We start from the raw sequence: 23,689 nt of genomic DNA on the forward strand, positions 1-23,689 counted from the left end.
TTAGAGCCCTCATGTCGTGCGATCCTAGTGTGGAAGAGGAAAGTTCCCGGGATAACTTTTGCATAGCGTTGGGGTTGGGCCCTGTTGCTGGACTTTTGCTACTGACCCTGCGGAAGATAGAGGTGGGGTCTGGGATTGAGAGTCTTCTGGTGCTTCCGCCGGGGATGTTTCGTTTGTGAATGTGTATAATAACTGTGCCCATTCTAAGGCAAGGGGATGCTTACGGATTCTCTTCCTCGTCTCAACACTTTTTCCTCTGCTTTTCCCCATTTTTTCACGGCACCTACCAAGGCTGCTTCAGGGGTCCCATTGTTGCCCGCCAGTGCATGGCTATTCCCCTTTTTGCTAATAGAATAGGTAGAGACATTAATCGGTTCTGTACTTTTTTGGTCTAACGCCTGTGGAAGATCCCGGGGGCACACGCCTCCCAAGTGGACATAGTCTGGATGTTGATCATCACCCTAAGCGTCTGGTGGACTCGATCCAGTAGTTTTGAATGGTGAGGCAATCCCAGAACATGTGCTTAAAGTCTGCCTCAGGGGCTTGTCATCGGGGAATGCAAAGTGTGTGTCTGGATAAAAACGGTGGAGACGTTGTGGCGTGAGGTAAGCTCTGTGGAGAATGTTGAATTTAATGTTTCTGAAACATGCGTTCCTGGAGACCTTCTTGGGGTATTCTAATGCTGTATCCCATTCTCTATCGTTAAACACCCTCCCCATTTCTGTTTCCCATATCTGACGAAAAGACTGGAATGAGGGAAGAATCAGTTCCCGAACGGCCTTGTATAACCATGTGACCAGGTGCCGCCCACCCCCATGTGCAAAATGGTGTGTATCACTGGGTGTGTCAGAGGTTCCCCTTCGTTTGGGTCCCAGTAGCGACGACTACTGTGAGTTGCCTGTGTGTTAAAAACTGACCTGGAGAGAGGCCATATTGTTCGTCACCTGGGCGTACGTCCTGAGTTGGCCCTCCTCAAACAGGAACCAGGCTCAAGATCAACTAACCGATCTGGTATTGGTAGACGACCGCACCCATTGCTCTCTGCAACGGTGGAACACACAACTTTTCCAAAGGGCGGCCGTTCTTCGACCCGGTTCCACAGATCGTGCTAACAGCAGACTCATCGCTCAGCGCCTCCCCGAATACCTCTTATCTGTTCCAGTACTATCTTTCTTAGGTACACTACACATGGACATCCTTTTCTATTTCTTACTAACTCCATCATAACCCTCCATGGCAAAACAATCTGGAGATGGAATCGATGCCCATGCGCACTATCGTCCAAAGGAGGAGTCCCCTACCTTGTGACTACAAAAGATTTCTTCCAAGACAGAAACAAAGTGCAAACATCTGAGCCCCACACCAGAAGGCGATCTATGCCCAAGTATACAAATCTACAGCACTACAAGCCAACAGATTCATACTGGTAAGTAGCATTTTCCTTAGGAGACGTTTCTAGGGAAGTGGCAGGTAAAGCCAATGGGCTCTGTAACTAGGGTGACTAAACCCTCTATTATACCAACCTCCTTGGGAGGTGGCAAAGACATAGCCCTGATTGGAGGTAACCCCCATCTTCAAAATGGCCGGAACTGAAAGTTGTGCTTCACCTCACTTCCCCCACCTGGCAGACGTTGGCACTCAGATCTTTTTTTAATTGTCCTGCTGGTTTTCCCACCCAAAGTGGGGTGGAAACCAGGGGCTACCATCTGCTGCTAGCAGTAGAGGCAAAGGTCACATTACATAGGAGACAGGCCTTTGCTGCTTTCCTCTTCCAGCACTGGCCTCATTCCCTCCCTCCCTCCCTCCCTCATTCATTTCATTCCCTCCCTCCCTCATTCAACCCATGAGGGTTAGGACTTTTTTTCTTTAGCTTGTGACACTATCAAGGAAGATCCTACAGTACACACACAATTATTTACTTGTAGTCTCTGCATTGTAGGAATCCTAATAGAAATCATTAACAACCATACCTCCTCCCATGTGCCAATGCTTGGGCATCTAGGATAAAAACAATGTCTTAAATTTAATTCTAGTCTCACCACTGTTTCCCTTAAAATGAATGAATTCTGAGGCCACTGCCAGGGCAACACATCAAGGTGAGTCGAAACATTTTAAGCATTAAAGAAGCAGGGTGTTTTTTAACTTGTAAACCTATCTGACTGCATTTTTCCTCATTACTTAGACATGTAGATAGCAGTTGATGTAAAGAGTGCTAAGTTGGTTATGAGAAGAAGCTTTTTGGTGCTTCCGTCTAGAATTATTCTAATTTATGATATACATGAGCATTCTATGACTACAAACTAGGACTACAGGTCAGTAACCATTTGTTTTGAAACCTGTAACTGGCTAAATTTTGAATGCATAAATTAGACTGATTGTTCAAAATGTAAATTGAAAACCATAACCAACTAAAAGCATACTTGTTACTAACTGTATTAAGAAGCGCTAGTATTTCTAGATTAAAGGATTAACAAACTAAGTGACATTCAACTGAAGCATAATATTCGGATCTTTTTTTGTCTCATCACACTTCTGAAGCCACAAGCATAGCAGATGATGTACAAAGGTTTGAAGGCATATGCCATTTGTAAATATCAACTTTAATTGTTTGCATATAACAAAATGTGTGTTTTTTTTTTGGCCAGGTTGCAGGGTTACTGATGAAATTCTACACCTAGTTCCAAATATTGACAACTTCAGGTTAACACTGAGGGCTATCAAATTGTGGGCCAAGCGTAAGTCTCCATACATACAATCCAGTTTTTTTGTATTTACTAGCCAAAAATTAACTCTGCTGTTTGCTTGCAGGTCACAACATATATTCCAATATTCTGGGTTTCCTTGGAGGTGTTTCCTGGGCTATGCTCGTTGCAAGAACCTGCCAGCTTTATCCAAATGCCATTGCATCAACCCTTGTACATAAATTCTTTTTGGTCTTTTCAAAATGGTAAGTGTTTAAGTAACAAGTTACATAAATTATACTAATTGTGTGTCAGCAGCATTTCGTTTGTTTTATTCCAGAGTCCTAACTAAGTTAATCTGTCAGCCATAAGTGCATGTTTAAGCAGTGCACTTCTGTACATACAGTTACTCCAGTATTTTAACTTTCATAGATTCCCATAGCTTCTATCATTCCCGTCGTCGGAATGGGAGTCTCGGTAATCAAAATAACATAATAGTATGTACAAAAGAGAAGGAAAAGGCTTAGGCCTCATCTCCTTTTGTAGCATATCCACCTCTTTTTGTAAAAGAGACCAAAGTAAAGCAACAACCAATCAGATTAGCCTCACCCCATAGAACCTTCCTGATAGAACCTCAGATTTTCTACTGCACGTTTTGCAAGGGAGTCTCCTTTGACCTCTGCTCACTTCAACTCTAGTTTACTGTATTTTCAGCAGTTGTTTCTTCAGAATTGTTGGTTATATCATCTTGGAATGTCTGACCAGGAGAAGAAAGCCCTTTTTAAGGCTTGTTCCACCTGTGGCAAGAAAAGGTTGTATGTGGAGGACAGGCATAAAGACTTTATCTATTGCCTGTGCACTGACCACAAGGCAGCGGACTGCATGATCTGCCACACTTTTTCTACGAAGACTCTCCGGGACCATGATGGTCGCCTCCTCACCTGGCTCCAAAAGCTGAAGTCGAGGAAGGAAACACTATCGAGTGACAGCGAGGATTCATCATCTGCCACCTCGTCCAGAAGGTCAGTGAAGAGGGGTAGTGCTTCCCCATCACCATCTACAGACCGTCACTCAGAGGCCTCAAAAAAGTCCCCCTGTGAGTCTGAGAGCCTGAGTCCTAGCAAATCTCCTCACCATGGTGCAATGGAAAGGGAAGGACTACCTGCAGCTACAGCAGGGGTTGAGTCTGCTAAAGCTTTCAAAAAGCCTTCTTCTCTAACATCTGAGAAGTCTGACAAATATACCCAATCGTAGACGACGCGACGGAAGACTCCGTCGACTAAGACTGCAAAGATACAGGTGAAAAAAGTTCCACTGTCGACAGGTTCTTCGGTGCCTTCAAGTCTCCACCTTTCGACGTCCGCGCGACGGGCTTGTCGACTACTATTACTACAGCGTCAAAGAAGATGTCGACGAGTGTGTCGACGGTAGCGGCAACGTCTGTCGTCGATAAAGGCATCTACAACGACCATGACTACAACGACAGCAGGAAGGTCGGTGGTCTCGTCAACGGCAGTGTCGACTATGCCCATCTCTTCGTCGACGATCCACTCGTCGTGGCTGGATCTACCGTCTAGGACCTAGTCGACGATGGTTTCTTTTTCTTCTTTACCACCGACGGTACCTTAGACGTCTTCGTTGATGGAGAAAATCACTATTTCTTTGAAGAGAATCACACCGGATATGACTTCTCCAAGGAGGGTTGCCCCCTTGCCTCCCGCGCTGTTGCTGGAAGAGGAAGAGGATTCTGAGGGAGATGATGATTCTTTTGGCTATGCCAATAGCCCCTCTCAGCTGCTAGTCAAGTGCCAGGAAACTGATACCTTCATGAGCACTCATGTCTGCACCATTTTCATCGTCAGGAGAAACTAGCCAAGAGATGATTTCTGTTCCTTCTTCCCTCTTGACAGCTCTTCAGGGCATGTTGCTGGACTATAGGAGGAGAATCTCCCAGCCTCCTCCTTCACTTTCTGTGACGCAAGATATTTCTGCTCCGCCAGCTTCTTCAGTGACTTAGCCAAGAGCACCGTCTCACATGGCATCTCAGCCGCAGGTCACATGCCCAGTTATACCTCCTGTGGTTCCAGAAGTGCAGGATGATTCCTCAGATGAGGATCATTGCGATATCGGCAGGCCAGACCAGTGTGTGGAGTGGGATGATTACGTGATACCGGACCCAGCTTCTCCTACACCGGAGGCAGTCGATTCTCCCCCTGCTGACATAGGGGGGTTTCATAAGTTGATGGAGATAGCCTCACACAGATTTTAACTTCCCATGCCTTCAGTTCAGACAGAGTGTTTTCTTTATGATTTTAAAGAACCTTATAGGAAGACTGTCCGTTCCATTCCCATTGTCCACCATGACTAGGACGAAGGAGTAAAGGCTATGAAGAATCCGGCTACTGTTATTCCAGTCTTGTCAAGCCTGGAGAAAAAAATACAAGGCCCCTGACGACAGTCCAGCATCCTTAATAGATCAACTGAAGTCGGATTCAGTGATTTCGCACGCGGCTCAGAGAAAGTCACGCAACCCTTCTGCGTCTTTTTCTACATCTCCGGATAAAGAAGGCAGACGCCTAGATAATGTTGGAAAAAGATTTTCAATGGCAAGTCTTTTGGTCAGAGCGGCGAACACGTTGGTGATACTTGGCAGATGTGATGATCAGATGTGGTGCAACCTCTCACCATATCTAGACCAGCTGCTTCAGGAGTAAAAGATGGAAGCAAAGAAAATCTTGCAGGAAGGAGAGGTTACATCGGCTGAGATTATCGATTGCGCAATGGACATTGCCACGACGACCTTCCGCTCGCTGGCAGGCGCAGCTGTACTTCGTCACCAAGGCTGGCTCAGGGTGACATGGGTTCGAGGCATGTGGGCTGCTGAATTCATATCTGTGCATAGATCGCCGCCTAGTGTTGGGTCCGGATGATCGCACATTGTTGTCCTGGAAGAGTCTTCGAAGTATCACGAGATAGGTGGCTCCTCCCCTGGACTACAGTGCGCATGGGCATCGACTCCATCCTCAGATTGTTTTTTTCCGCCATTGGGTCTTAATGTATATTGGTTCACTGTAGTCAAAATCGATAAAAACTTTCTTAAGGCCAAAAGGCCTTTAGTTTTCTTCGGTATAGTCTTGCGTTCGGTGCCTGATTCTTCCAGCTCGGTTCCGAGCCAGATTCCAGAGAACCGCATGCTTTCGACGCGGAAGGCCCAGTCGACGCCACAGACCCTATCGACTGATCATCATGGAACGGAGCCCGTTCAAGAGATGTCCCGTGTGCAACTCCAAGTATCCCCACATCGACGTCCACCCGGTGTGCAACAAGTGTCTGTCGCCGGATCATGATGAAGCCAGTTGCATGGCTTGTTCCCGTTTCAGATCCAAGAAGACGCTTAAGCATCGACGCGCTGCGCGCCAGGAGGCCCAGCAGACTGCACCGGCACCTGTGGACATCTTCAATGCCGGGGATGATGAGGGAGCTGACCGGTAAGTTGGTGAAAACCTGTTGAATCCCGCGTCGGAGGTCGACTATAACTACAACGCGGACGCTGAAATGTTCGAAGCGGAATAAGTAGTCGACTAGGTAGGAGACGACGACTGGGCCTTAGGGGCCATGAAAGATAGCTCGAGCGAAGAGCTAACTCAAACTGACATTGGGGCCGAAAGCTTCAAAAGGCTCAGGTTGAGGGATCGCCACTAGGTCTTACCTAAGATCTTACCATGGGTTCTACGGCCCCTCCTTTCGGCTCGGCTACGGACATTACTATTGAGCCGCACCCTGCAAAACCGAAAGTAAAACCAACGGTCTCAACGCAAGCGAAAGAACTGGTGCCACCCTCGAAACCGAAAGTGTGCATTACTTTGGTCGGATCGTAGGCCTCGGAGCCGTCCGCACCGACGAAGCAGAAGGGTGTTGTCGATCCGAAGACACCGGTCAAGGGCGTCGAGACGAAATCTGCCACGCCGAAGACAAAGGTCAAGGTGGTCGAGCCGAGTAAATCGGCGCCGAAGACGGTCGACACCAACAAAGGACTCGGTGATCCGAAGGTTCTCGAGACTCCGCGTCACCAAGACAAGGCCAAGAGCGGCGCAACCCACGAGTCCATGTCTAGTGGTGCCTCGAATGATCCCGTCGACTCGGCGCGGCCGTCCGCCGCTTTCTCCAAGCAGGTAGCGGACTCCCTAAAGCACATCAAAGAGAAGGTCTCGACCGTCGGCCCGAAAGATCCTCCACCTTCGAAGCCGGTCGAGAAACCTCAGAAAGCGTCGACGCCCATTCACTTCACGTTGCCACCGAAAGTGGCGCCGAAGGCTTTCACCCCTAGGATGGGCGCCAGCGTGCCCGAGAAGGTGCCCTCGGTGCCGAAGTCGACGACAGTCGTCCCAACCTTTAAGCATCGACAATCTTCGTTGGAAGAACAACAAGAACACTTTATCGATGCCGAAACGGGCAGACTTTCACTCCATAAACGGAAAATTGCCCCGGAACAGCCGATGGAGTCCTACAAAATTCCTTTGGAAAAAAAAAGGATTCAACTTCAACTCCTGTTCTTGTGGAACCACTTTCTCCACATGGCCATGATGTCTCACCCACTTATTCTGACGTGGACGCTGGGGAAGGTGATGATGATGACGAGTACAGCTATCCTGTCTACACAGACCCTGATGATACCAATGAACCCTGGGCAGCTGGTGCTGATCCAGGTGATCCTCACTCTGGCCCAGACACTCAACTCTATGGTGTAAAAACGTCGCCTGTGGAGGATTCAGCGGCGGTTAATGCCCTCATTGAGAGGGCGGCATTTCAAATACACAAGCACTTCTAGCGAGGTATGACAGGGCACACTATGACACACTGGAGACCCTGTTGCAGCACCTGCCAGACGAATACAAAGAGGCAGCTGAGATGCTCATCCAAGAGGGGAAGCTGATATCCAATGCTTCTATTAAATGGGCACTGGACGCGGCTGACACTGCGGCCAGAGCTGTCAACACTAGTGTCATGCTGAGACGACATGCCTGGCTCAGAATCTCAGGATTTAAGCCAGAGATACAGACCACCATTCTTAATCAGACAGTAAACCCTGATCATCTGTTTGGCCCAGAGGTGGACACCACCTTGGAAAAGATAAAGAAGGACACTGAAACTGCTAAGTCCATGGGGGCCTTGCAGTCCCAGCAATTCAGGGGTGGTTCCTTTCGTTGCTCAAGCACTAGAGGTGTTTCCAGAGGCCAGCTCTCCCAAACCACGCAGTACTATAAAGGCAACACGCAGTCCACATACACCAAACAAAGTTGAGGTGGATATCGTGGAAACCGCGCCAAAGGCAGGGGTCGTGGAAACAACAACTCCAGATCCTTTGCCACCAACAAACAGTGACGCCTTGTCACTGCCCCCCGACCACGCAACACCGGTCGGGGGGAGACTTCAACAGTTCCTGCCAGTCTGGAAATCCATCACCACAGACAGGTGGGTCACACAGCTTATACAGTACGGTTATTGTCAGGAGTTAACATCCACTCCACCCAACATACCCCCAAGACACCGTCCTATGTCCGCCGAGCATTTGCCCTTATTGCAGCAGGAGGTCATCATCATGCTGCAAAAAGGGGCAATCGAGCTTGTGCCTGTGCAAGAAAGAGGCACAGGAGTTTACTCACTGTACTTCTTGATACCAAAAAAGGACGGGTCCCTCAGACCCATACTGGACCTCAGACCCCTCAATCAGTACATTCTATCTGAGCACTTTCACATGCTGACCCTGCAGCAAGTACTCCCGTTGCTCAGTCAGGGGGTTTTCTCGCAACTTTATATCTAAATTATGCGTATTTTCACATTTCGCTGCACCCGTCACACAAAAAATACGTCCGGTTCACCATCCAAAACCAACATTACCAGTTCAAGGTTTTGCCTTTCGGAGTCACCACGGCACCCAGGGTGTTTACAAAGTGCCTGGCGACGGTGGCGGCTCACCTAAGGAGACAGAACATTCACGTCTACCCTTATCTGGAAGACTGGCTCATCCAGGCAAAGGCAGCCCAGCAGTGTGCCGCCCACATGTCCCACCACATTCACCTTCTTCACGATCTTGGATTCTCACTGAATTACCCAAAGTCCCACCTGCAACCCGCCCACATACGGCAGTATCTGGGTGCAACGCTAAACACTCTGGCAGCCACGGCACAGCCAAATTCAGTGAGGGTCATCAGCATTCAATCGCTGATACAAAGATTCAGACCTCAGCACTTGCTTCCAGAGCGAGTGTTCATGCAGTTGATAGGCAAGATGGCCTCCTGCATCTCCATAGTCACGCACGTGAGACTACATATGCGTCCGCTTCAGGAGTGCTTAGCACGTCAGTGGAATCAGGCTCACGGACTGTTGAAAGACCTAGTGTTGGTGACCGGTCGGGCAAACAACTCTCTGCATTGGTGGAAACCACAAAACCTTTGCAAGGGTCGACCGTTCCAAGAGCCTGTGCCACAGATCATCCTGACGGACGCTTCTCTCCAGGGATGGGGAGCTCATGTACTCCATTACACTGTGCAGGGACTATGGACACCACAGCAGAGGAAGATGCTAATCAATGTTCTGGAACTGATGGCTATCTTCATGGCACTAAAAGCCTTCAAAGTACATCTGTGCAACAAGGTCGTGTTGATCCGGACGGACAACATGACGGCCATGTACTACATTCAGAAGCTGTCTCATCTGGCTCAGAGCATGTGGAAGTGGGCCATTCAGAGAAACATCTTCCTCATGGCAGAACACCTCCCAGGCAAAGACAATCAGATGGCGGATCTGCTCAGCAGGTACAGCCACCAAATGCACGAGTGGGAGATACATCCATCGTTACTCCACCCGTACTTCCATAGGTGGGGTCATCCAGAGATAGACCTGTTCGCCACAGAGGAGAATGCAAAATGCCGAAGCTTCGCCGCCAGGTTTCCTCACCCACAGTCGCAAGGCAATGCGATATGGATGAACTGGTCAGGCAAATTTGCGTACGCTTTCCCCCCGGCACCTCTAATACCGCTGGTGGCATGCAAGCTGAAGCAGCACTCGATGACTCTCATCGTGGTTGCTCCAACGTGGGCTCGCCAACCATGGTACACCACGTTTCTGGAACTGTCCTGGAACTGTCCGTGGTACCGCACCAAAGGCTGCGCCTCACACCCAGGCTTTTGACGCAGAGCCATGGCGACATTCAGCATCCAGATCCGCAACAGCTCAACCTGGCGATCTGGCTCCTAAGGTCTTAGTTTGGCTACCTCAACTTACCTCCTGACTGTATGGACATCATCCGGGAGGCAAGGAAGCCCACCACCAGAGCATGCTATGCGGCGAAGTGGAAGCGGTTTGTCATTTATTGTGCAGGCCACAACATTAACCCGCTGGATGCATCTATTCAGAACATCATTTGTTATCTCTTACATTTGTACAAATGTAATCTGGCCTATGCTTCCATTCGCATACATTTATCCGCAATGGCTGCTTATCTCCAAAACATACAGCACCTCTCACTTTTCAGGGTGCCTGCCATTAAAGCCTTTCTGGAAGGACTCAAACGAGTCATTCCTCCGCGGACGCCACCAGCTCCGGAGTGGAACCTCAATGTGGTCCTCACCAGGCTGGTGGGTCCCCCTTTTGAGCCACTGCATTCCTGCGAGATTCAATTCTTGACTTGGAAAGTGGCTTTCCTTATAGCGATTACGTCGCTACGACGAGTTAGTGAACTCCAGGCACTAACTATCCAAGAGCCATTTATTCAAATTCATTCTAACAGGGTGGTGCTTCGCACTAACCCTAAATTCCTTCCTAAGGTAGTGTCTCAGTTCCATATCAACCAGACTATAAAACTTTCCTCCGCAGGTATTCCCCCAATTGCAACATCTTCCACGTTACAAGACTCAATTTCTAAGAGAAGAAGTCTCCGTCCTTCTAGACAAAATGGCCATAGAGGAGGTTCCCGCAACTCACAAAAATCAAGAAGTGTACTCCCGATATTTCCTGGTTCAAAAACGAGGATCTGTCAAAGAATACAGGCCCATTCTAGACCTTCGAAGGCTCAACAAGTTCATACGAAAAGAAAAGTTCCGTATGCTTGCCCTGCACCAGATATTCCCACATCTTCATCAGGGAGACTGGATGTGCGCCATCGACTTGCAGGACGCCTACTTCCACATACCAGTGTCAATCAAACATCGAAAGTTTCTAAGGTTTCAGATCGGACGTCGTCACTACCAATATCGAGTACTGCCGTTTGGCCTGAAATCTGCACCTCGGACATTCTCAAAATGCATGGCGGTGGTGGCTGCTTTTCTCCGCAAAAGAAAGATCTTCGTCTATCCATATCTAGACGATTGGTTGTTGAAGAGCTCCACCCCGTCACTGCTTCAGAACAATCTGTCGTTCTGCCTCAAATTGATGGAGTCATTGGGACTTCACGTCAATCTGTAGAAATCAGTTCTCAACCCTTCCCAGCGGATCCACTACCTGGGTGCTTCTCTGGACTCACTTCAGGCAAGCGTGTGTCCTTCGGAAGAGAGGTTGTCATCTATGCTCCTGAAGGGTCGCCTTCTTCTGGACCATCGGGCCCCCACAGCCAGACAAGTGTCTTCTCTGCTGGGATTGATGGCTTCATGCATTTACATTGTGCCCAATGCTCGCCTTCACATGAGACCTCTACAACAAGCCCTGGAAGATCAGTGGTCTCCGAGATCGGACCGGTGGGAAGACCGAGTCTTGCTTCCTCAAGGAGCCAGGGACTCGATCAGATGGTGGTTGAATCGATCCAATCTTCTCCGAGGAGTGCCATTCCATCGTCCTCCTCCATCTCAGTCAATTGTCACCGATGCCTCCCTTCAAGGCTGGGGTGCTCACATGGACCAACTCCAAGTTCAAGGCCTTTGGTCCGAGGTAGAGCAAGGCTACCATATCAACTTCCTGGAGCTTCGAGCAGTTCATCTTGCTCTCAAGACTCTTTATCCTGCTCTGCGTACCAACCACCTTCAGGTTCAGACGGACAACACAACAACTATGTTCTATCTGAACAAGCAGGGCGGCACGAGGTCAAGAATCTTGTCTCTGGAAGCACAAGCTATCTGGCATTGGCTACTAGCAAGAGGCCTATCCATCGTGGCAGTTCATCTACCAGGAATTCAAAACGTCCAAGCAGACTGCCTCAGCAGAATCTTCGTAGAAGCGCACGATTGGGTGCTCAACGAGGAAGTGGCTCAAGAGTTTTTTCGATGTTGGGGCGTACCGGACGTAGACCTGTTCACAGACGCGGCCAACACAAAATGCCCCGTCTTCGCATCCAGGTTCCCCCAACAGGGATCACTGGGGAAAGGCCTTTTGATCAGCTGGTCTCAGACGTTACTCTACGCCTTTCCTCCCCTGCCTATGATCCCGGCGGTGATCCAGAAGTTCTACAGGACCAACACCAGAATGATCCTGATAGCACCAGAGTGGCCACGCCAGTGGTGGTACCCCGATCTTCTTCAGATGTCGGAGGTTCCTCACCGGCGACTGCCATGCCGTCCAGACTTGCTGACAAAGACCAGGGGAAGGTGTTGCACCCCAACCTTCTTTACCTTCGCTTGACGGCATGGCTCCTGAGGTCATCCAGTATGGACATCTAGACCTCCCAGCAGACTGCATGACTATTCTTAAGGAATCGAAGCGACCCTCCACTAGGAAGTCCTACGCTTTCAAGTGGAAGAGGTTCTTCTTATGATGTTGTGAGCACTCTCTTGACCCGGTACATGGTCAAGAGCAGGTGATTCTTCCATATTTACTGCATTTAACGAGATCAGGCTTGAAATACCCCTCCATCAGGGTTCATTTAGCTGCCATCACAGCATATAGGAAGTCTCCTAGTCAAACATCTTTCTTCCTTATGCCTGTAGTTAAAGATTTCCTAGAAGGCCTGAAAAAAGTCTTCCCACCGGTGAGGTGCCCCTCTCCTCCCTGGGAGCTAAATATTGTACTGACTAAGCTGATCAGTGCTCCTTTCGAGCCTATCCATAAGGCCTCTTTGCAGCACTTGACCTGGAAAGCTGCCTTTTTAGTGGCGATTACCTCTGCCCGTAGGGTCAGTGAAATCCAGGCCTTGTGTTGCAAGGAACCTTACACAGTTTTTCATGCCAATAGGGTGGTTTTAAGAACCCACCCAAGTTTCCTGCCTAAGGTGGTTTCAGACTTTCATATCAACCAGTCTATTACCTTACCTACCTTTTTTCCTAATCCTTCCACTCCCCCGGAGAGGTCATTACACTCCCTTGACATCCGGAGGGTTCTGAAGTTCTACTTGTCAAAAACCCTGCCTCTGAGAAAGTCTGACCGGCTTTTTGTTAACTATGGCAGTACTAATACTGGTCTGTCACCTTCCAAACGGTCAATTTCTCGCTGGATTGTCTCCTGTATAGCTTTTGCTTATCAACTGGCTAACAAAATATTGCAGGGTAGACCACATGCACATTCTACGAGAGGGAAAGCTTCCACTACAGCTCTCCTTCGTAATGTTCCTATTTCTGAAATTTGTAAAGCGGCAACTTGGCGGTCTGGCCATACCTTTACCCGCCATTATTGCCTGGACTCAGATACTCAGGCCGATGCCAGAGTAGGGCAGGCCTCTTTAAGGAACTTGTTTGCATAAGATGTATTGGCAATATGTCTTGGCTTTTCTGTGAAGTTTTTTACACTTCTTGCTTGTCCGTGAGACTTTGGGTATGAGCTTGCTAATCTATTCATAGATTATGACTATTGATGAGTATCCCCTGGATGAGAAGGATTAGTTACTTACCTGTAATCCTAGTTCTCATCCAGGGGTATACTCATCAAAGTCATAAGCTCCCGCCCACCTCCCCGGACGAGCAGAGTTACAAAGTTATGAGATGTTTTATTGTGGATCTCCTCAGGTGTTATTCACCTCCAAAAAGATCTGACCCAACTGTCACCTGTGGTGCACCATGGGAGCAGGAGGTTGCCTTCAGGTCTTAAAGGCACGGTACCCCTACTCTAATGCCTTAAAGGCAAGGTGTCAGTTTTCTCTGTTTGCTTTATACTCTACTGCAGCCTACTGGCAAATGCCTGCAATTACAGGTTTTCCTATGGCAATAAAGCATTGTTGTATACAAATGTTTTCTGCTCTCTTTCTTCCTTAGGGTTTGGAAGAGTACTACTGTATGTATGCTGATTTATGTAATTTTACAGCACTTTTGCCAGTTAGAAAATGTTTCTTAGGCTGCAAATATGTTTCACATATATATACATATATATTTATATGTATTTTCTATATGCTCCGGGATCCCGCACATGGGCGGGGATTATTCATAGTTTATGACTTTGATGAGTATACCCCTGGATGAGAACTAGGATTACAGGTAAGTAACTAATCCTAATTTAATCATACAATAAAAACAAAAAAAATAAATAAAAATTCCACTATAGTCATTTTACCCAGTTTAAATATTCTGAAGATAGGCTCACGTTTGCTTCCTTCCAAGGCTCACCCAGAAGTCTTTGGCCCTCCATTCAGAGTGTGGACGTAGTTCTCCCGATAAAACTTCTGTACATGGTTAAAGTGGCATTCTTGGTGAGCTGTTAATCTGGCTCGTTCAAACTTAATTTTCTCCTAAAAAATCGTTCCCACCGACCTTTTGGCATCTTGTGGTTCCTGCCTTTCTATCAAAGCTGGTTAGTCTTCTGCTATAGCATGTCAGTGGGCTCCCATTTGGTATCATCAGCAGCAATGTCTGGTAGTACTTTTTTTTTTTAAGAGATTTGTTTTTCCATATCTTTCCATTAGAATTTCAGAGCCACATGAAAGCTCCATCAATGACAAATCTGAATCTTATTTAATTCGCTCAGTACTGATTGTATTAGACATGCTTGCTTCATAATTTGCTCTTCAAGAGGATAGCTGGACAACTTGACCTGTCTCATGTTCCCTCTTGCCTCTAAAGAGCTTTCAACCTGTGCAATGTGCTCTTTTCATGCGAATCAGCAAGTCCAAAGATTCATTCTGAGCACCACCATATCTGCCTCGCATGCATTCCACATATTCTTCAAACTCCGTCCCCTCTTGCAGTTTCTGAGCATGAATATTGTCTTATGTAGACCTATTTTCAGTGTCTTCGCATTTAGGCATGAGGACTTTAGCTTGGGTTTCGAAATGCCAAATGGTTGTGGTTGTACGTTGGTCTGCTTCAAGCAAAAAGTACAGTATACTTTCAGTTGACTCAATATGCTGATTAATCCTCTGAATATCTGTCTTAATATCTTTTCCAAAGTCTGACCTAAGTTTGGCTAGAGACTCTCATTCATGTCCCTTTTACTTATAAGAGACACCTCATCAGACCCTCCTTAGTAAGAGCGGCACTCGTTTTTGCTGCTATTACAGGGTATGTGAGTTGTTTTTTCCGTCTGCTTTGAAGCTGTGCAAAAAAATGGCTAATGTAAATTTACTTCCTATTTGTGGGCAGTTGCATATAGGTCTCCATCTGTTCCCTGCCACAGGTATGTCTATTAGTAGCTGCCCTTCTGCCTCCCCGTGGTGCATGCTCTCCTCCCCTAATATCAGTGCTGGTGTTTCCCCATATCAAGGGCTTCTGATGCTAGGGTGGGTGGCGGAGCTCCACAGGCAACGTCCTACTTTTGCAGACAAGGATGGGCACCGGCACTGATGCTAGGGGAGGAGAGACCTATTGCCTTTATCAATCCTTGTTTTAATTGTCAGTTGTCTTTGGTCTCAAATTGCAGGATTTTCAGGGTTTATTATCCATGTATTGGAATGCCTTTTAAAAGCTTTGCCATTTTATCATATAACAATTTTGAAATCGTTTTCCATTTATATTATGGCAAGTCCAGCTTTTGAAGTCACTAAGTGGAATTGACTTGTGTGTTGCTGCTTGTTTGAAATATCTATCCTTCTACTTTCATCACATATTTCAAAACGTGAGTCACTCAAATGTGTTAAACTGGTCTCTTATTTGATCTGGCCTATTGTCCCTCTGATTAACAGGGAATGGCCAAACCCAGTGCTGTTGAAACAGCCAGAAGAATGCAATCTCAATTTGCCTGTATGGGATCCAAGGGTGAGTTCTTTCCTTTTTTTTATAGTTAGAGTTCTGTCTGATACGTTATTTTACATTATGTTGCCTGCATTGGTGACTTTTGTATCAATCGTAGGTTTTTAAATTGCTGTATTGTATAATCTTTGATGTATTTGCCTAAAAGGTTTGTATTTACAAAATCGCTTACAATTACAACAAAAGTGCAAAGTAGCTTGTCTTCATTTCCATCTTTTTCCATTATTAGAGTTCAGCGCTGGGTGAAGAAAAGCCTTTGGGAAATTAATTTGTGGCATTTGCTCCAACGTATTGATACTGTGCCCCACTTTTTATGCACCAGTTGTGATTTAGATCATCTCCTGAAAGCAGCTTTCTTTCATCATTCACCCCCCCCCCGCAACACACACTTAATGTGTGTGGTATCCTCATATCAGAATCCATGTGAAATTCCCAAAGTACAGGTTACATGAAAACAATCACTCAGAGTGGTAAAAAAGAGTAGGAGATCGACAAAATAAAAATATTAAGAGGCGGTAGCAAAGGGAAATGACTGAAGCCAGCCTATACAGTCATTAGTGCGGCCCAATGCCCTCCGAGATCAATTTTTTTTATAAAGTGCTCCTAGACTTGCTCAAAATCCTGTAAATTATCATTAAGTTTGTGAATAGCCTTTTAAATGTTGCTATCTCGTACAAGTTTTCCAACCATGCTTGAAACCTTTGGATTTCACTGGTTTTCCAAAGACACAAAATTCTGATTTTGGTGAAGCTTAGAGTTGTAGCCAACCATCTGTTGATGTAGGTCGTTAGGGTAGGAAGCTCTGAGACATCATGTAGTATGGCTATGCATGCATTTAATGGAGCATACCTGGAGTATACGTTTTAAGTGAGCCCATATCGGACACCAGTAATTGCTGAACGGTCCACATTCCCACAATCCATGTACAATATCACTATCCTGTTCCCCACATCTCCAACACTGCAAGTCGGTACTAAGGTATACCTTTCGTCGGTAGTCAATTCCAGTGGTGGATGATTGTGTAGAAACTTTATTTTGGATGGGATTCCCGGAACCCTGTGTTGTAGTCAGCTAAAAGCATATCCCAATTCCCATAGTAGAATTCCATGCAAAGTTGTGTTTCTCTACATGCATTTAGGTAGGAGGAGGCAGAGAAGCAGTCAGTCAATGTAGAGTACAGCTCCACTATAACAAGACCAAAATCTTATCAAGTATGCAAATAATATGTAATAGGTAGTGTTTTAAAGCAATTGGAGTCTTCCTGATAATACATACATCAGTAGAAGGTACCTTCATTTCTGTATATTTGGGATATCATAGTCCCGCTGCAGGTCAGGGAATGTTTTCAGTGCACCATGTGAGAAGATTTCATCAGTGTATTTTATATTGCACGGATTCCATGCAGACCAGTTCATTTCTTAAAGTGATATTGGCATAATTCCGTAACTGCTTTGGAGTGGTGACGGCTGAAACTTTCAGAAGCTTGTCTGCTCGCTTCCATGCATACTGATGGTGTGTATTATAGGGTTGAAGACTAAAGTGGTTACAACCTGTGTTTTATATAATTTTGCTAGTTTGTCATTAATGGTCTTGATATGATTATCAAGTGTAATCCAATGAGGCGTTGTTCTATGGATTTTGATCATGTGGACTAAGTGCACCAATTGTTGTGCCAGCCATTAACTTTCTATGTGTGGTAAGCTATGTAGTGTACCAAATGAGGTACACTATATAGAAAGTCCAAACAACCCTTATTGGCTTACAGGGCATAAATTAATAATCTAAATGCTCTCTTTTGTGGTAACGTGGGCAAACAGTTTAGGCTTATCAGAGGGTTGTGTTAGGCATTTGTTGCACACAGTCGATAAACGAGACACACACTCGAAGAAACTTAAGACCAATTTAGAAAAATAGGTATTTTAATATATTTTTCAACACCAAGAATTTCCAAATTGGGCAAGTACTTTTTGAATTATCAATTTTTACAGTTAAACAAAAATGTCTTAGAAATGAGTTTTTATGCGATAATTATTTTTATGTGATGTATCAAGAATCTGATATACTGTGTAAAGAGTCCAAGGGTTCCCCTACTATTGAACAGGGCTTGCTATGCAATCCCATAGTGCTCTATTAGGGGGTAGTGTGGTCGAGCAGCCTGCGGCTTAACACACAGGAGCCTAAGATAACAAATGCACAAAAATGATGAATAAAGGACAACACGACTCAAGAAGGAGATCCACACCAATTAATAAAAATAGCAAGTATGTTTAGGCATCAGAGAAAGATCATTCCGGTATGTACGTTTTTAACTGTACATTTTTTTCACTTTAAAAGTGGACACAGTGCAATTTTTGAGTTCTGCAATGTTATCCTATGGAAGGAAGAACAAGTTCTGCAAACGGGTACCGTACATAGACTTAAACTGTTCTCCAGGAGTTAGGGTGAGTGGTGGGCAAGGTCAAAGACAGCACCAACAGTACACCACCAGCAGCACAAGGACTTCAGGGTGCAAATCTGTGTCAGGAGCCCAATGCGTTTCAATGGGGTCGGTCTCTGTAAAAAGGGGCTGCAGACTGGCTTGGAAGCCAGTCCGGCTGAACCAACCCATGCGATGCTCAGACGTAGGCACCTTTGGTTCTCTTCTCAAGGGCCCTGGGGCGATGGGTACAGAGGTGTCTTTAGATGTTCGGTTATTCCTTACCGGAGCAGTCGCGGTAGAGGGACCCTATTTTTTAAGGCTACAGGTGACATTGCGGAGCCCAGGAGCAGGGAAGGGGAGGCAATGGGGAGGGGGCAGGGGCTTGCTACCTCTCCTATGAGGGGAGCCAGATTCACATTCCAAAGATAGCGACTCATTTGAAGCTTGCCAACCCAAGGAGGCTAATCAGCAGGTTGTTCTGCTGGAGTGGGTCTTACACCCTCTTCCCGGACAAGCTTTTTTCCTGACCTCCTGAGAGTAAAAGGCTGTCACCTTAGGAGGTCAGAAACGTGTGGCATGTTGGCAGAATCCAGTCAGCAAGCACACCAGAGGCTGGTACGTTTTCAGGGGGCGCCTCTGGGTGCATTTGTTAATAAATCCAGCACTGGCATCCCTGTGGGTTTATCAAGACAAGATGTTTGGTACCAAACATCCCTTTTTCAGTGAAGAGGTCATGTATCTGGGGAACTTGTTTTTACCAGTGTCCAGTGCATTGTTTAAGATGGCTTCCTAGCCACTTGTCCTGGCAGCATTAGGACTCACCAGCACAGGGGCATATCTGCTCATGCAGATATGTCCTCACATATAATATTAAGGTCCCTGCCTTAGGGCTGGCATGCTGCTGTAGGGGTGAATTAGGAAGATCATATGCAACGGTAGGGGACATGGCACACAGGTATGTGTGACATGTCGTGTTTTCACTTTTGTCTGCACCAAGACACACCACCTGCAGTGGCAGTTGCGCATGTGCTTGGTGAGGAGTCTCGTTAGAGTGTCACAATTTGTGCCGCAGCCCTTAGGGACCCTCTTTAGCACCTCCGGCCCTAGGTACTAGGGTACCATTTACTCGGGACTTACAGAGGGTGTTAAAGGTTCTGCCAATTGGGAGAGCAATTGCACGGTATTTGGAAAGAGATTTGGCACTGGGAACCTGGTTAGCAGAAACTTAGTGCACTTTCAGTCAACATCTGATGTACCAGGCAAAAACTAGGGGTAACTATGCCGAAAAGGGGCACTTTCCTACATATGGAGAAAGAAACATATACTGGAATTGTATCTCAGCAGTCCCCTTTGGAACTTACGGTGCTATGGGGTTAAGGTCACTAGATCCACCATCAGTTCATATTTACCTGCCCTGGAGTGTCTGGGTGCAGAGGTGCTGAACGGGTTGGTAGCCTTGAGCGCTACACCGTCGACAAAGAGGTGGGGGGGGGGGGGCACCTAGAAACAGGCTTCAGAGGGAATAAGTCCGGGAGCTTCCAAAAGGGGTGATTCGTTTGTGAGGGTCTTGGGAGCAGGGGCAAGGGTGGACATACTCTGTGTTCGTGGATCTGGAACGGGGAGCTTGGATGCAGAATGTTTTGGTTGGCTGGGCTGGGCCAGTGTGTCAAAGGCACCTGCGGTTCTCGGTCAGACCTGCAAAAGAGGGACAAAATAGGACAGCTGGACCACTATCGGTGCTGGCCTCTATGATGCTTAAGTTCCTCATCGGCTGGTCGGTCTTTGTAGCGGTGGAGTCCAGGTTGGACTTCAAACAAGCAATGGTTGCTGCAAGGGGTCCTGTACCCCGGGTATTGGTGCAGCCCTGCTCTCGGGGGGTCCTGGTGACTCCAAATTTGGTGAGGAGAGAGATCTGAGCTCTGGGAGCACGGTGACTTCCTCATGTGTGGCTGCTGCATCTGTGGACATGGTGGCCAGCAGAACGGTGAATTGTACATTGCGGTCGGTGCCTATAGGTTGCAGGGAAGTGGCTTCTTCACTTCACGGGAGATGCTGATGGATTGGCGAAGCGCTGGTGGCCCTCCAAGGCTTTTGGAGGATGCATAGCTGCAGGACGAGTCAGGCTGTTGCGATTGTTGGGACAAGAGCAGGCAGGCAGGCATGGTATGGTGCCAAAGTCCATCAGTAGTCCACAGTTCTCACTACTTCTGCTGTTTTTGTTCTTCTTTTGTCAGGTGAAGCAGAGTTCCTGATGGTGGGGGATCACCTAAATACTGAATTTAGAAGGTCAAGGTGAGTGACGGGTAGTAGCCAATTGGCTACTTACCCTTACCCTATATGACCTCTTCCTGAGGGAAGTGGGCATAACTCTGTCTCAGAGTTCCTAACTCCACCAAAATCAAGATGGTTAAATCTTTCGTTCGTGGAGCACATCAGGCAGCCCACCTTAGGGGAGTTCATTACCTGGTGGTGCAACACACCTACTTGCATATCTACTTTCCAACCTGTCCTGGTGTCAGATGATTCTCAGGGCTGGGGGGTGTCATGTCCCAGGTCTGGGAGAAGCCAGGGGTCCTTATCAATTGTGCAGTTCTGCCGCTTCGACGCTGAAGGTTTCTACCGCGGCGACGCTTTTAGGCAGGTACGATAAAGTCTTATGGGACTCAATGGAGCGTTTTAAATCGAAATTGCCTAAGGAGGACCAGCAAGACTTCGAGGAGAACCTGACGGAAGGAAGCCTGTTGGCTTATCAGATTATTAGCACTGCTGCAACTGGAGCAATACTGGCGGGACATACCTATGCCCATGGGGTATGTGCCAGACGTTCGATGTGGCTGCGCCTGACAGGCCTCAAGCCTGATGCGCAGCAACGCATCCTAAACCTCCCGTTTACAGGCACATCTCTCTTTGGCCAACACACGGATGACGAAATGAGTCAGATGAAAGCAGAGCTCGACACCGTCCAGGCAGTCGGCCTAGAAAAAAAGGAAGAGTTCAAACACCGTTTCAAGACCAACAAAGGCAGAGGGGCTCAACAGAGGGTTCAAACCCCTAAGTGGTCCCAGAACAAATCCCAGAACAAATCCCAGGGCAAGACCCAGTTTCGGGGTGGTAAAGCCAACCGAGGTAGAGGAGGTCACCAGCAGTCCTCTACTTTGACGAGAGGAGGAAAACAATGAGCACTGGCTTCCTCTAGCGCCGTTATCCACTCCAGTGGGAGGAAGTGTTTCAAAACATCTGGCAGAGTGGGACAGCATCACGAACCATCGGTGGGTGCTGAATACACTGCGCAATGGATATGTTCTTCGTTTCCGTGCGCCTAAACAGGACATTCACCCAAAGAAATCTCGTCCGCACCAACTCGATCTGCTCCAAAAAGAGGTGAAGGCTCCTCTCCAAAAACGAGCTATGGAAGAGGTGCCTCCCCCTCAAAGGGGGAAAAGGAGTCTACTCCAGATACTTTCTTGTCTCCAGAAAGGATCAGGAAAACAAGTTCCGGCCCATCCTGGATCTTCGTGTTCTGAACAAGAACATAGTCAAGAAGGAGTTCCGTATGCTTGCTCTTAGCCAAATATGTCCACATCTGCAAGTAGGAGATTGGATGTGTTCGATGGACTTGCAAGATGCCTACTTCCACATTGCAATTGTCATGCGACATCGGAAGTTCTTGAGGTTTCTGGTGGGCAACAAACACTACCAGTACAGGGTTCTGCTTTTCGGGCTAAAGTCAGCGCCGAGAGTCTTCACCAAATGCATGGCAGTGGTGGCAGCCTTCCTGCACAAAAAAGGACTGTTCGTCTATCCCTACCTAGACGACTGGCTCATAAAAGGCCCATCTCCTCGACAGGTAGAGAACGACTTCCACCTTTGCCTGCTACAATTGCACAGACTCGGCCTCCACGTCAACATTGAGAAGTCGGTACAGCTACCAACCCAATCCATACACTACCTGGGCTCTGCTCTGGATACAGAATTGGGAAAAGCGTATCCTTCGGAGGAGAGACTATTTTCTATCCAGCAGAAGTGCAAAGTTCTGCTACAGTGCCAGAATCCAACAGCGTGTCAAGTAGTGTCTCTGCTGGGTCCCTGGCGTCCTGCATCTTCCTGATTCCTCACGCCAGGCTGAGGTTGTGACCTTTGCAACAGGCTCTGGAGGATCAATGGGATCAGTCGACCGGGCTCTGGGAAGACCGGATCTTTCTTTCCCAGGTGACGAAGACCTCCATCAAATGGTGGACTCACCCTTGCAACCTTCTGGTGGGAGTGCCTTTTCACCAGCCTCTCCCGACAGTCGATAGTCACAGACGCGTCTCTCCAAGGATTCAAGGAAGGTGGTCAGCAAAAGAACAGACCTTCCATCTCAACATGCTAGAGCTTCGAGCAGTCCATCTGGCTCTAAAGTCCTTCCTTCCTGCTCTCGAATCACACTCAGTTCTGATCCAAACGGACAACACGACAACCATGTTCTACCTGAACAAGCAGGGCGGAACTCGGCCGTGTCCTCTCTTTCTGGAGGCACAAGCTATCTGGCACTGGCTGCTCGCCAGGAACCTCACAGTAGTAGCGGTGCATCTCCCAGGAGACTAAATATCAAGGCCGACGCACTCAGCAGGCACTTCGAAGATCAGCCAGACTGGGTGCTGCACGACAAGGTGGTGGCAGACCTCTTCCATCGCTGGGGTCGTCCAGAAATAGATCTGTTCGCGGACGACGAAAACTCAAAATGCCACGCCTTCGTGTCCAGATTCCACCATCCAGGGACAAAGGGGAGTGCCCTTTTGATGGACTGGTCAGGGACATTTGCTTACGCATTTCCTCCTCTGCCCCTGATTCCGAAGGTTGTGTCCAAACTCATCAGATCCAGCATGACCATGATCCTGGTAGCCCCAGACTGGCCTCAGCAGTGGTGGTACCCGGACATTCTACAGCTGTCGGTGCTTCCACCCAGGATACTGCCCTGCATGCCGGACCTGCTGACCAAGATGGGGGGCAGGATTCTGCATCCCAACCTTCTCTCACTGCACTTGACAGCATGGCTCCTGAGATGCCACAATACGGACATCTAAATTTGCCACCTGATTGTATGCACATTTTAAAGGAAGCGAAACGACCCTCCACAAGAACGTCTTATGCGTTTAAGTGGAAGAGGTTATTTCTTTGGTGCAGAGAACGTCACTTTGATCCCTCTTCAGCACAAGAGGAGGTGATTCTGCCCTACCTGCTGTATCTAGCAAGATCAGGTCTTAAATATACCTCTATCAGGGTGCACCTCTCGGTCATTACGGCTTATCGGAAGTCTCCTACTCAGCCCTCCTTCTTCCAGATAGAGGTGGTCAAGGACTTCTTACAGGGGATGAAGAAAGTGTACACCCCTGTTAGAAACCCTTCTCCTCCGTGGGAATTAAACCTAGTATTTTCTAAGTTGATGGCTCCCCCCTTTGAACCCATCCACAGAGCTTCTTTGTTACACCTATCGTGGAAGGCCGCTTTTC

At 47.6% G+C, this 23,689-nt stretch overlaps 1 protein-coding gene across 1 annotated transcript in view; it reads left to right on the top strand.

The window, feature by feature from the left end:
* Positions 1 to 23,689, top strand: part of PAPOLA (poly(A) polymerase alpha) — an 829,479-nt gene that overhangs the window by 136,134 nt on the left and 669,656 nt on the right. Inside the window, exons 8-10 of the mRNA XM_086937747.1 lie at positions 2,646 to 2,735; positions 2,809 to 2,947; positions 15,712 to 15,784. Of these exons, the coding sequence (XP_086793873.1) occupies positions 2,646 to 2,735; positions 2,809 to 2,947; positions 15,712 to 15,784 (302 nt within the window). The remainder of the gene's footprint in view (positions 1 to 2,645; positions 2,736 to 2,808; positions 2,948 to 15,711; positions 15,785 to 23,689) is intronic.

This window comes from Lissotriton vulgaris, chromosome 9 (assembly GCF_964263255.1).
Source record: "Lissotriton vulgaris chromosome 9, aLisVul1.2, whole genome shotgun sequence".
In the NCBI taxonomy this organism is placed as follows: Eukaryota; Metazoa; Chordata; class Amphibia; order Caudata; family Salamandridae; genus Lissotriton; species Lissotriton vulgaris.